The sequence below is a fragment of the Lampetra planeri genome, chromosome 2, assembly GCF_965212315.1.
Source record: "Lampetra planeri chromosome 2, kcLamPlan1.2.h2, whole genome shotgun sequence".
Taxonomy (NCBI): Eukaryota; Metazoa; Chordata; class Hyperoartia; order Petromyzontiformes; family Petromyzontidae; genus Lampetra; species Lampetra planeri.
Genome location: NC_136108.1, coordinates 14,032,727 through 14,047,584, shown reverse-complemented (window position 1 = coordinate 14,047,584; position 14,858 = coordinate 14,032,727). Strand labels below are relative to the sequence as shown.

The 14,858-nt window shown below is 39.7% G+C and overlaps 1 protein-coding gene across 1 annotated transcript in view; it reads left to right on the top strand.

The window, feature by feature from the left end:
• Nucleotides 1-14,858, top strand: part of LOC144728592 (V-type proton ATPase 116 kDa subunit a 1-like) — a 219,928-nt gene that overhangs the window by 61,657 nt on the left and 143,413 nt on the right. Inside the window, exons 6-9 of the mRNA XM_078608129.1 lie at nt 4,656-4,782; nt 7,775-7,857; nt 8,180-8,273; nt 11,884-12,096. Coding sequence (XP_078464255.1) covers nt 4,656-4,782; nt 7,775-7,857; nt 8,180-8,273; nt 11,884-12,096 — 517 coding nt within the window. The remainder of the gene's footprint in view (nt 1-4,655; nt 4,783-7,774; nt 7,858-8,179; nt 8,274-11,883; nt 12,097-14,858) is intronic.

The window sequence follows — 14,858 nt, the reverse complement described above, 5'->3', positions numbered from 1 at the left end:
ACCATTCACGCATTGGTGGTATTTTTGTATTGTATAGATTTATTTTTCAATAGGATATGGAAGCATATAATTTAAAAACACAATTATGTGTGCTGTATGTTTAGTTAAAAGTATAGTGATGTGCACACATTTTTGTATAACATATGGTTCCTATTGTTTGGGTCTTTCGGTAAAGTCACGTAGATTGGTTCAAAGAAAATAACAAAAAAACTGCGACGTTTCAATCGCAACACACGCTTGTGTCGCAACACACGCTTGTGTTGCGATCGAAACATCATAGTTTTTTGTTATTTTATTTACCGAAAGACCCAAGAATATGAATTCCTGCAGTCACGAAAGCTTTAGGTCAAGATATGGTTCCGATTTCGTAAACATACCCTAAAGGGTTGTGCTATTAAATTATTTCACGCATGAAATGTGAAGAATAACTTGAAGTACACTATATAATTAGCAGCCTTTTACCAAAGAACACATAGACATATTTACATTGTTGTATAGGTAAAAACCGTTTTTTTTAAAGTCTGACAGTGTTTTTGTTACGGTTGGGTCTTAGTAACAAGTTGTAGATGCCTCCCTTTCTCCCATAATGGGGTTTATACAAATATTAAAAAGACAAGAGTAGCTTCGAAATCTTGAACTACATTATAATCTGGGGAATTAATCTTTTTTTTAATGCACTTTTGAAGGATTTACAGTTGTATTCTTGGGAATAATATTTTATGATGAAACGAGAGCTACCGTGCACTAGGCTGAGCACCAACATAATGAACAATTCAAGTGCATCTTTAATACGCACAATTTACATCCCTTCCCCTTTCCTACTCCTAGTTTCTACGGAATACATCGCTTTAAGTGGCCAATATATTGCTTGAAAAAAAATCTTTTTTTCTCTCCTTACTACTTGGCTGTAAGTCAAAATAGGAAGTGTTAAAGCAGCCTCTTGTCATGCTCATGTAAAGCATGACAGGTTTAGGATTACTGTAGCAGTGCATTTTACAGTGCTAATTAAGGACATCGTGCTGCATTTACTTTTTTAATTAGGTAGTGAATGCACATTGGCTCCATGTTTCATGTAATTATTTTTGCTTCAGTTGTGATCTGTTAAATACCTTTTTAAAGTTTAATTTTAATGTCTTCATATAATTAACTATAAACATTCTATTTCAGGGAATGCTTGGAATGACGTGCCATAATTAACGTTTCAACTTAACACGTATGTGCACACACACGTGTGGGGAGTGGAAGTGTATTGACCCGAGTTCGAATCCTGCTCATAGCCAATACTTGTGACGATTATCTGAACCGGTTCTGGGTATCCTCTAGGTCAACTCAACATCAAATGAGTATCAATATATAAACATCGCCACTGGGGAGACGAAGGCGGCCGGGCGTGGTGCTGGCCACCCACCCCCTCGTGTGCCATGCTGGCCTTCATAGGTGCTCGCTAACAGCTCTTGCCCCAATGGGCTATTAAAAGGCTATACGGGGGATTTTTGTCTTTGTTAGAAACGTGCAACAATTACCATTGAATACAGATCACCTGCAGAGGGATTTCTGTCAACCAAAACACTGACTTCTCTAAAATCAAATCAAAATTAGTGTTAATACAGTAGCATTAAGCACATTCATACACAGTGAAACCTCGCAACCCCCTTATTAACAGCAACCACATGTCACTTGATTTCCATTCATAAAGAGCAATTTATATGTGTGCACAGCTAGATGCAAAGATGCCTTGAATAATATAATTGCATATATTTATTCTGTTCCTCAGTTATGCCATGGGTAGGTCATCCCCACCATCATTCATCAAATTCTCTTAAGCTGTCGATGCCTTCATAAACTGCTCAATTAAAAGCACCATCAACCAATCACACACACACGGACCAAAAATACTAATTTAGAATTAGGATATAAACCATAGGAGGCAGGTGCCGTTCACAAGATCCCGTCAATATGTGAGAGAGGGTGGTATGGCAAGAACCATGCCTGCTTGTCTTCGGTCTCCCAATACTTTTTCCAAAACCCCTCCAAGTACTATTTTTAAGCTGATCTGACCCAGGGGAGATCCAGGCTAAGTTCGGATAAGGAATGCCAATCACACGCGTAGGCAGTCTGGAATTCAGCTTGGGTTGTCAAGATTGTAACTCAGTTTTACAAACCATTCCAACCCAGAGCACTTCTCCCGAACACGGTACTGGCACAACATACACCATATACAGTACACACGCATTGCTCAAATAGAGGTGATCAAAGACATGCCCCTCCCCTTTGTAGGAAAACAATACAAAGCATATAGTGCCGTGTACTGTATATTGATACTAAATTTACACAACATTACATTATAATGTTCACCGTATTTTAATGACGAAGTTGCATATAAATGGGTCCATCTTACATTTATCCTTCGCGACTCCTGATTTTAAATGCCGCGTGGAGTTGGCTTTACTCTGGCTGCACATACACACCGCAGCGAAGTCCCATGAGCGTTCATCATGCGGGCCCTGCACCTGCTGGCGGTTAGCTCCAGGGGAGCCGAGCTCGCACTGCACGTAAATCAACGCTGCTCTTGTGGGAGTTGTATTCGCCCTTCAGACCACTGATGCTGATGTGGCTTTGCACATGTTGCGAAGTTTTCCTTTGAGCATTGGCCACCTTCATTTTAGTGTCCTCAAGTAAACTGGTGATGTGTACTGTGACATTTTTGCAGAGACCCATGGGTGTTTGCAGTGGTTCACCCTGCAAAATGTGTCCAAAGATTTATATTTTCTTGATGCTCTATGGGAATGCTTTGCATCTTCTATTGAACACTGACGCACAAATCAACTGTTAAAACGAATCATACAAAATATGAATGAATTATTAATATGAATGATCCATAATATATCTATATGAATAAATACACGAATATATTGATGTAATTAATGAACCACCAACCAGGCATTGCTGAAACTGTTAATGGTAATCAGTATGAGGAATGCCTATTGATTGAAATGTTAAGTGTAAAAGTTATGTTCCTTTAAAGGAAAAAAAATCCTTTGTTTACGGTAGTTAGCAAACCGTTTAAGAAGAAAGTTAGTTAAAATTTAATTGCACTTAATTACAAAAAAAATGTATGCAAAAATAAGAGCAAGGATAACACGAATAAATAGCACCAACAGTGTATGAACGACATTGATAAAATAAATGAAGATTAACAAAGATTAACAAAATGGAAATTTGTATAGTTTTTTATTGGAGTTCATTTATACATTTAAAATGTAAAACTCTTCACTGTCAGAATATAAATAGAGTCTTTTTGAAACTGCGAAAATAAATTATTTTCTTGTTATCTTGATTCGACGTGCCATAACTCCATTTTAAATGGTTTAAAAATAACATTTGACACAATCTCCAATTATGCTTGCAGTAACCAACAGGGTCAATATTAAAGAGTAATCTTCTGTCATGTCAATTTCTCATTCTTTTGTCACAGACTTAATCTTAGGCACCTCGATGTTAAGAAACTTTCCATCTTCCTTGATGACCTCACTGTCACGAGGAATTTGCTGGCGATTAAATGCTAGCTTGTGTGTGTCATCACTGCCAGTGGGGCTTATCTGACATATAGGTTCTGGGCCCGTGTGAGTGATGTCATACAGCTGGAAAATAACTGGAACATGCCCCAAAAATCTGAAAAATGATGTAGCCATGGTAACCACTCTTCCCACTTGACTTAGGCAGCTTAGTTTATGTGACGGAATCAATATCAAGCCCTATCTAACAGTTCCTTATTTTTTACAGTCCTAACATTTCAAACATTAATCTCAGATTTAATCTTATCAGTAGTTAACATATGAAGGCATGGTTGAAATAGTGGTACAGCAGTTTACCCACTGAACTTGGCTACTTGGGTTTGATTCCTGAGAATAGCTAACATCATCGGTGAATGATACCTCACATGGTTTTGGACCTCTCTTCTTGACCAACCCACACTGACCGTGGTTAAGTATAGTCAAACAATATAACTGATACAGCACGAGGACATCTCCATTGAACACTGTATTGACAAAGGGCTATATTTATAATCATTCTGAAAATATATTTCCACTGCCTAAGAATATAAGCACACCATGCATGTGCCGTGCTTCTGGAAAAAAAGTGTGAATGTTTGTGGGCGTCTGTTCTTGCATGCATATTTTTGTGTGTGTATCATGTTCGCGTTCCACATTCCTGTTTGATAGAGCATCACAAGTACAGTCGTGTTTTTAAACACACGGTGATAGTTTTTTCTCCCAAAGATGTTTTGTCAAACTAACCAACAGCCTCAGCCCTGCACCAAAGAGCCGTAATAAATCCGTTGCACTCAAAACTCCTTTAGGGTGGAGGCAACTGTGTTCATTTTGAAAGAACTCACTTATCGTGATCAATTGCAAAAAAAACATTGCGCTTGAGGGAGATCTCTGTTATTCTGACCTCACCTTTTCCATAGCACTTAATCATTTAATTCAAAATATCCACGAAAAACCATTCTGAAAATCTTCACGATACACATATTGTCCTTGAACTTGCAATTGTATTGTATTAACATAATGTAGCAAACGCAACCCTATAACAATGGCCTCACATTATTTTCGTTCCTGAGAATTCACAGTACAACCGTGACTCCTGTGCAGGTTCCTCACTGGCGTGATCGGGCGGGAGAAGATCCCGATGTTTGAGAGAATGCTGTGGCGGGTTTGTCGCGGGAACGTGTTCCTGCGTTACACCGATATTGATGAGCAACTGGAAGACCCCATCACTGTAAGGAGTTTACCTAAACCCTCTCCCAGCATCTCCCCCTCACTCCACCCCCATGCCCAGCCACCGCAGCCTCCTCCACATGCGCAGGGAAACAGATGTCCGGTTGTGCACCTCCCACTCGTCTTGATACCCGACCACGATAGCCTCATCATTCCACTCTAGGTACATTCTTTCCTATCTCAGCAGAACAACTTCTTGACCCACAAAACTCCATTTCAAAGGGAATAATTTGTTCCAGTAGCTGCTTTAAGAATACCATTGCTGACCTCATGAATGTGTTTAATGCACTTGTGCAGTTAATGGCTATGCCTGTAGGCAGTGACGGTATTGATCTATGTGTGTTCTTCCAAAAGCAACCTTGCCTGAAATATAAGATTGAACTACTAATTAGCAAATCACTAATGGACACTGTACATTTTTGAATATCAGTTTATTGTTGTTTCATTCGATATTTATTTTATTTGCACGTATACTTGGAAATGAATAGTTTCATTTTTGTTCTTGCTATTGCGATCACTGAAATATAACGCAATTGTATAAAACACCTTGTTTTCATGAAAACCAGTCCTTTTTAGTAATATTGCAGCGTTGTACCATCGACCTAAGTGATTTATTTATTATATGCAATGTCAGATTAGTCACACAGTTTATCACTCGGCCTTGAGATTTGCATTAAACTGCCCACATATGACCCACCCCTCGATCTCTACATTGGGTCAAACTTAACTTCACTTAATGATCGACGGCTTGTGCATCAAATCTTATTTATTCACGATATACTTACAAAAAAAATCAGCAGACTACCTGCTGGATCTCCTCACTGTTTCGAAGAACAAATGTGACCTAAGGTCTTCACTCATTTACCAGCTTCACATACATTATTGCCGTACAAATGCTGGAGAAAGGGCCTTTTCTATTGATGCCCCCAGGGTCTGGAATGCTATCGCCAATAAACTGCAACTTGGATCACTACCTGTGAGATCTTCACTCAAAACTGCTATAGAGGAGTTGTACACCCCTAGCTGCCACTGCTATTACCATCCTTCTCCACTTCCATGGTGAATTTGATGGATGGGTGTATGGAATTGATATGGTTGAGAAATTGGTTCAAAGCTGGCAGGCCATGTGGCCAAATGACGAAAGTGTCATCGACATATCTCTTCCACAAGGAAGGACGTAGGGTGGATGTCTGGATGGCATCTGTTTCAAATTTCTCAATGAAAACAGTCGCTATCACTGGTGATAAGGAGGAATCCATGGGGGTACCTTCATTTTGTTTGTAGAAAGTACCATTCCAGGTGAAGTGAGTGTTGGTAAGGCAGTGCCTAAACAGAGTAGGTACATCAGTATTTAGTCCACGTGGACTAAGTCTTCAATTATTGCTAAGGTGTCAGGTACAGGAACCTTGGTGAACAGAGAAACTACATCAAAGCTGACAAGCAAATCATCTGGGGACATGTGAAGTGCCCTTGATTAGAGAGACCAAGTGAGCTGAGTTACGTACTGCTGAGGTAGTTTTGCCCGTGAATGGAAGCAAGGTGTCAGACAGAAAACGGGCCAGTTTGTAGGTAGGTGAGTTGATAGTGGAAACAATGGGCCGAAGTGGAATACCTTCTTTATGGATTTTAGGAAGACCATAGAATCTGGGTGGTCTAGCAGCAGAAGGTTTTTAGGGAAAGCCGTTTGAATGGTTCGATTAGAGAAGTCGAGCTATTGTTGTATTTTTGTAGCCAGGTGGTTAGTAGGATCTTTGTTGATTTTGGTGTAACTGCCATCATTAAGAAGGTCCTGGAATTTGTTGCTGTATGTGGTTTTATCCATGCTGTGGTTTTCCCACCTGATGATGATTGCTTGTGTTGCAATCGAAACGTCGTGATTTATTTTATTTTATACCTACGTGACTTTACCAAAAGAACCAAAGAGTATGGATTCCTGCAGTCACGAAAGCTTCAAATCAAGATTGGTTGTGATGTATAGAATATTCTAGAGAATCAGTGAGGCTTTCCTCGTTAAGTAAGCTTAATGATAATAAATCTAAATGTTTAAAATTGTTTTTCAATCGATTAATTGTAAAATGCCCAATGTTAGCTTTATGAAAGGGCATAACAGTATTGCTTCTCAGCAAAACACTGTTTTTGCAACGTGCCCCTGTAATCCTAAAGTCCTCTAGAGTGGCTTGCAGGCAAGCATTAATATACAGTCTAAGCATTTCTGATACCGATATTTAATTTTGTAAAACATTATTTCATAAACATTTGTGGAGTGTAGGAGAGTAGTGGCAAATGTATCATTAACATCATTAGACACTGATACTCACCAAGCCACATTATTCACAAGAATACTTACGAGGAAATGGCCCATCAATGCCATTCTTATACAGCATCACAAATCTTCCAGTGATTTAACTGTAGTGTGCGTGGCAGTTGGGGGAGTTATCCATTGCTGGATGGGGACTTCATCAGTGATTCCTTCGAGGGCTTTAGAAGCTAATGGCACATGCAGGCATCTGTAATGCTCTGTACAATGTTGAGTTACACATTTTTTTCCTTTGCATGTTTGTTTGTATCAGACCTGCTGTGATAGATGCATAAAGCGAGACTAAAGTTAGCATGAATTCTTGCAGGAACATTGGTGATAAAGGTTTATTTTAATGAAACACATTTTATTTTGGCTAATTGTCGTATTTCCCCCCCCTCCATCCCATTCATAACTTGGCGCTTCAAGTTGTGTTGCATTTTACTAAACGTTTGTCTTAAATTTGCCCCATGTGAGAGCATGATGCTATTGTGACATGCCTGCGTCATTTGTAAATGCTCAATGATATTTGCCATGTGTACCGTGCTCAACTGTGGTATGCTCATTGGCCGATTGTGGTGGTACGGATCCTCTAGCCCTTTTGTCGGCTGGGTGTAAATATCGGGGGCTTTTTAACTTTACAATGGTAAATGGCATGACGTGTTTCTATTGCTGACATGGACACTGTGTGGTGCAGGGGGACAAAATGCAGAAATCTGTCTTCATCCTCTTTTACCAAGGGGAGCAGCTGAAGGGCCGTGCCATCAAAATCTGTGAAGGGTGAGCTGGTTTTCGTGACTACTTTGTTCAGATAATTTGAATGATAAGCTTAATAATTGTCATGACAATCTTTAAATTCTTGCATTAAACGATGGGTCAGTGTCAATTCTTATTTTGTAAAAAAACATGTCTGCAATGGAACATTTTCGTTATTGCATTTAACATCTCTAGAACGCTTGTTACCATAAGGCATCACTCATCCAACATCATCGCAAAATATCAATTAAACATATCTTTAAATGTAACCAATCATGGTTAGTGTCGGTTGCTGAATTAATATAATGTATCGTGGTATTTCATATCTCCTGCAACCCACGACTAGGTTCCGCGCGACCCTGTACCCGTGCCCGGAGTCTCCCCAGGAGCGCAGTCAGATGGTGGCTGGAGTTGGCACGCGCCTCGACGACCTCAATTCCGTGAGCGCTGCACAGGGAGCAGGGGGCACAGAGAGCAGAGGACACAGGCCGTAACTGGGCATGCTCTATGTTTCACCGATTACTTTTACTTGCTAAGTGAACACAGCATCATGTACCACACAACACTCTTTTACAATGCCCTAAACATTATGAGTATTTATCATTGTGTTCTGAAAAATGTCTTTTTACATGATTATTTCAGAATATCTGGAAGGTGGCTTTGTGGATTGAGAAAATATCATACGAGTATATTTTTTGTGAGAATCAACATAGTTAATTTTCTGTCCCACACAGCTATACCCAACAACAGCCAATGTAGACCAGTGCTCGTGGAGGGCATTAGCTGCTCAATTTAGCAGTGCTTATCGAGTATATACCTGGGCAGCCCATCCTATGGACAGGGTGACATCGCACTCACATGACTATTGTCAGACATCCACCACTCATCAACTCACCGGACCCTTACCACTCACCAGTTCATACAATATGGTCGGAAGCCTGTTAAGATTCAAAAACTACCTAACCATCCTCATCCACTGCCGCCACCACACACCCTCCCTAATGGCACACGCCTGTTGTTATATGTTTTTAAAATGGAGCTGCATATATTATGCCATGTGCCAAAATATTGTTTCATATGGGCCGATAAGCCAAATTATTGGGGTGATTTTTTATATTTCATAATTTTGGCCTCGTTCATATAAATTACATATCATGAGCTTCCAAATGACACCTTATTAATTGCAATTGGTGGAACAGTCAAGAAGGAGTTCTCCAGACAATATGTACATACAAATATAGATATCAGCAGTGTATTATATAGGTCATGTGTTTCACATCTTCCTTTGTTTAAAACAGCAGCCACATTCATTACATTTGGCCAATGTATTATAATAATTAAATGTTCAGATATTCCTCATACCTGTGTCTTAACAAAAAAAATGCAAAGGATCTGGTATAGGGGCCACCTGCCATCTACGTGTTGGTGTATAAATGAGACAAGCTGTAACTCCTTTGAGCAAATGAACAGGAACAAAATTATATCAAAATTCTGCCCTGTTTTAAATTATACTGCTACATTTAGCTTCATATCCTGGCTGAAGATAGACCGCTTACATTTATCACACAGTTCGGTAAACCGGGGAGCTTATTGTTATTCTGTATGAGCATATTTTCCTTCTGTTTTGGCCTCTACATTACATTATATCATGATATACCACGAGCCAGATCACTAAAACTGATCCCTTGGTACCATTTGGGTGAGCAAATTCCTTCATACATTTTTGAAAGCTCAGACCCTGTACTTTATGGAACTTGGGAAAATGTCGTTTTGTGGTTAAATCTGTGTTACCATGGCAACTGCCTCCTGCTTTTTATAGATATATCAAACAACATTTAATTAAAGGTTTGACGGGTTTTAAATTATATGTACGGTACATGATGAAAATATGTACGTATACGTTTTATAACACTTGCTATGAATATGGCCTCTGCAATCCAATCTCATTGGCTACAGCCAAGCAAAAAGTGAAATATATACAAATATATGTTTACACATTGCTTACAGGTATGGTGAAGCCTGCTGGAGAAGCCTCTGTAGTTGAGCTGCCCCATCGGCCATCCATCCATTTTTTAAGATATCCCAGCTGTTCAATATGTACCTGAACATCTCTTGAGGTGTGAAAATGGGAATTTGTTCTATCAACCTTCTGGATGAATAACATTGATATGGCTGAGGTAATTATTGGGCTTATTCAAGCATCCAGGGAAGGTCACTGACTTCTTCATCTTGTGACGATAAGAGTCATAATACTCTGATGACATATGTAACGAAGCATAATGTCTGCCTGATGTAATACACACAAATGATGTGGTTGGAAATGGAACATCCTGAGTTGTATGATCATCTCCACTTTGTGTACAGCAAGAAACAATTGTGCTGTGGTTGTCCCACCTGATGACGGATGCTTGTGTTGCGCCCGAAACGTCGTGATTTGTTTTATTTTATTTTTAACTACGTGACTTTACCGAAAGAACCAAAGAGTATGGATTCCTGCAGTCACGAAAGCTTCAAATCAAAAGTGGATGGTTAATGCTTATTTTATATCTGAATGCGTATAACAAGCTTTTCTCACGATAAAATAGAAGCTTAATTATTGAGACAACCAATTGTAGTACCAAATTCCAAAATCTATTTTAAAGTGGCATCCAAAAGAGGGCTTAACGGCTTAATTACTGCTATCTGGCCATCAACCCATCGTCTTGCCTTCATCAGATAAATTTTTGACATGTCTCATTTACCTTAAGTTATAATGTTAACCACTATGAGACTTCCAAGATTTTCAAGATTCATCGGATATTATTTTTCTTTCTTTTTTGACCGAGCATAGTAATTTTAAACTTTTAAAAAATAATTTCAGAAAGAAAAAAAGCTAAAACCACAGATGTTTTGGCTTTTTAGATATTTTTTGCAAATTACACTTATTGTCCCCGATGTTATAGTAATTGCAGATTATTCAACATTGTCACAAAAAATGTCTTGACATTTATTATGTCATTATCATTCAGCCCTTCTTACTGTTTCTTTAATAATTGACATCACACGTCAGATATTTCCTTGCAGCATCCCATGTGGTTTTGCTTTTTGAATGATACCGCATTTGTATGGAACGCAGGCTTATTTTGTAATTGTAATGCAAATGACATAAATGATTTCAGCATATGACAGCAATTAGTTTCGTCCCATTATTTAAAACTAAGCAGGTCTTTGTAAGTTTAAAATGTATGAATTTATGCAATTGTGAACTATAAAACAACATCTAACTATATTTCTTGAAAACACAATGTAACCATTTAAAGAACTATAACATTCGTTATATAATCATATGTTGCACCGAGCAATACTGTGGAAAGCACTGTATAGTGTTTTAAAATGGCACATTTCAAATGAAGCATTGCATTCTTTTATAACGCATATATACATTTCTACAATTAGTTACATGAATTAAAGTACTTGATATATCATGCATATGTCAAATACCATGGTAAACTGGCATTAAATATTGCTGTGAACTCTTATAATCGTTAGCATACCTTATAGTGTTATTATAACTGTCCGTACAAAAGGGGAGACCTAACAAAACATTATCACGTTCGATACTTTGTAGTTATAAGACAGTGGTAACATGAACTGTAGTGAGATATTGTTTTCAACCTGTGATTGTATACCACTCTAAGCACAGTCTGTTCTTTGCTTTTATTAAGAATCTTTTGGATACTCGCAAACATATTCACTCGGCTTGTCTCGTCCCAGTGCACATTTTAGCATAGCCCTCTGTAGTGTTGTCAACTCTGAGGTACACAAACCGGGACATATCATGCGAAGAATAAATTATCGCCATGTCAGAAAAGAGGAGATATACATGTAAATACATCGTCTTTATTGGTGTATTTATTATTACAATTGCGAAAATGACAAAAGCCAGGACTTTTAACGTACCGGAAAGACTTACAGATGTCCAAGGACAACCATCTCAAAAAGAGGCTAATCCTGAGAAAACCGGAACACCTGGTAACCCAAGCTCCCTGGACTGCTGCGTGTGCTGCTCAGGTCATGGGCGAGACGGAGGGCCACAAGTGGCGCGTGCTGGAGGCAACCGCCGGCAGCCTGCCCTCGTGGCTTGTGCGAGTGCACAAGATGAAGGCCATTTACCACACACTCAACCTGTGCAACATGGACGTCACCCAGAAGTGCCTCATCGCTGAGATCTGGTGCCCCATCTCTGACGTGGATAAAGTCCGCCTGGCCCTCAGCCGAGCCACGGTAAATACGAGTGCTCTCCGATGTGGTCTGTAATTGGAAAAGATGCGGCGAAACTTGCATGTATTTGAGTAATCAGCAGTCTCACGCATCGACACACACAACTCATTGTGTTTACAAATTCACCGGGGATGCAGTAGCTGGAATGGGCATGCCTAGTCTGCATTTGGATGAGCTGTTTTCACACAAAATGTCTGCTTCTATGAACACTCAATTAGGGGTTTTGTGCTGTGTTAATCATTGCCCTTGCAGTGTTTTTTCATGTTTTATTATTACTATACATACGATGTCTAAACAAAAGTCTTTGCAAGTCATCCTGTGGCACAATTACAATGCACAGACATATGTGTCTGTGCATTGTAATTATATGATTCTGTGTGTGCAAAATGCCATGCTCTACCACAGACCATGAGAAAATGCTTACATTTAAACACAAATGGGAATCTGCTATGGTATGACATGTGAAATTACATATTGAAAGTATACAATCAAAAATGATGAGTGAATATTTGTTCTTGTTAGCATAGATTTGTGTCCTTTTCTGTGTGTTATTGTGCCTGTGACACCAAGGGCTTGATTCATGTAGCTATGTTATTCTGGCTGTCATTCTACCAGTTATTGGTGGAATAAATGCCAATTCAGCATACCATTGGAAAATTTGCATTTGGCAATTCCTGTGCCATCCGATTCTACATAATAATGGAACCAACCATTCCACTTCTACTCATGAAACAATTGCACAATGGCCCAACATCTACAAGGTTTATCAGCAAAGCCAACAATTGTGGAAATCCATAATACAGGTTTTTTTGGGGGTTAGACTGTGTAAATATATGTGTCGTTAAACCCGCCACCACTCGACACAGCCAATTAGTAAGGTTTGTCACGTAAACAGAACATGTCAATTTGTTACTAGTACAGCACACCGGTGTGTTGGAGAGCAAAGCCACAACATTTACAATCTGAGTACGACGTTTTGACAGTAATTACAACTAGCTTAATTAATTGCAGAAAATGTTTTTGCCCGTGCCAAATTGCAGTTAATCGCGATTTGGAGGCCTGGTTTGTGCAGGGAGTGCTGAAAGGGCATGGTGGCCCATTCCGCACAAATCCACAATGTGCACGTTTGGGGCCTCCATTCCGCAAGTTTATTTTTGCATTCATACAGAAACTATAGAGCAGGTTGTTGATGATCATATGCACATGAAGATGACAGTGATGATGAAGACAAATATGATAATGATAAAATCATGTCGCAGATGATGATGATTGAGGCAATAATAATGATAATGACGACTATAGTAAAAATAAGAATAGGTTGTATCCTTTATAGAAATAAAACAGGTGTAAAGATGTTCAAACACCAAAATAAATACCTTTCGCAAGGCATCAAGTCTATATTAACCACACATACTTGTGGAAAAAACTTTTAAACAAACATGCTATGATAATATATATGCATTGTCTGTGAAACTGATTGGCCTGCACCAGAGACAGTCTTATTTATGGCCTTGTCTCACCAGTGTTAGAACAGAAAAAGCCAAACAGTACAAAGACAATGCAAGTATCATAACACTTATAGCTTGGGCCAAGCAGTTATATCGATGATAGTGGTGTAAATGATGATAAATAGATGCTTCTGCAGATGATAATAATCTTGTCATGACATGTGTTGCTGTTGCTGATATTGCTTCTGTTGCTAATGATAACAATGGTGAAGATGAAGATGACAGTGGAGGTAGTATTCCCAAGAAAGCCACACTGAATCCTAATATTTTTTAAAGATTCAACTATCCATTTTTGCACTGTCGTCTACTGGCCATCATGCAGGCCAAAGGGTTTGCAGTCTCCTACATCTCCACGTTAGCCATCAACCCAGGCATCCAAAATTACAGATTGTAGGCCTTATGTGCTCCAGACCCATCATGCGATGAAGACTGTGGCAACCTAAGAGAGACAAGTTCTGAAACCACTAGCTACTGCCGTGCATCCTGTCCAGTTATCAGATATGCTGTGCATGGTCCATGGGGCAGTGTCCTTAGAAGGTGATGTTGCATTTTTTTGCCAGGATGTTCGCCTGCAGATTGTAATGACGACTTCAACGCACTTGTCTTGAGATGGTTTCTTTATTAAGGAGCCACGTGCTCACATTCGGACAGGTGGAGACCACACTGCAACAGGCCCAGGTCTCCCGTGCATCTCCCTTATATACGGTCTGAGGCCACGCCCCCATTCCCGAACCTTCTCACTGGTTCTAGACCTCTCGCTCTACCAGCAGACTCCGCTGTCCTCTTCCGTCACCTGACCACGCTCCTATTCTCGATAATTCCCGTAGCAACCAGTCCCTTCATACTGTAGGCTGACTCCCCTGTCATTACCTCCCGTGGCCACTAGTCCATTCGCACTGCAGGCTGACTCGACTGTCATTACACAATGAATGCGGTCTTCCTTCTTCAAAAGAGGGACCACATTGATTAAAGGGGCACTAACAAGGCATCCTTCAAATCCTGAAGAACCCATCCTGTGATCCAGGCAGAAGTAATGGTGGTGTGTAAAATGTCCTGCACACAATCCCCACCCACACTCAGCAGTTCCCTTGTTAGATCATCTCTGCTGGGCGCTTTGCCTGATCTCAGCCTTTGGGTCGTTTGCCACACTTTTTGGCAGATCGCACATCAGCCAGCTTACTCACATCGCCAGTTTACTTCCTCCAATTTTTGTTCTTGTCCATCAGAAACAAGAAACACTCACATACTCATGAACAC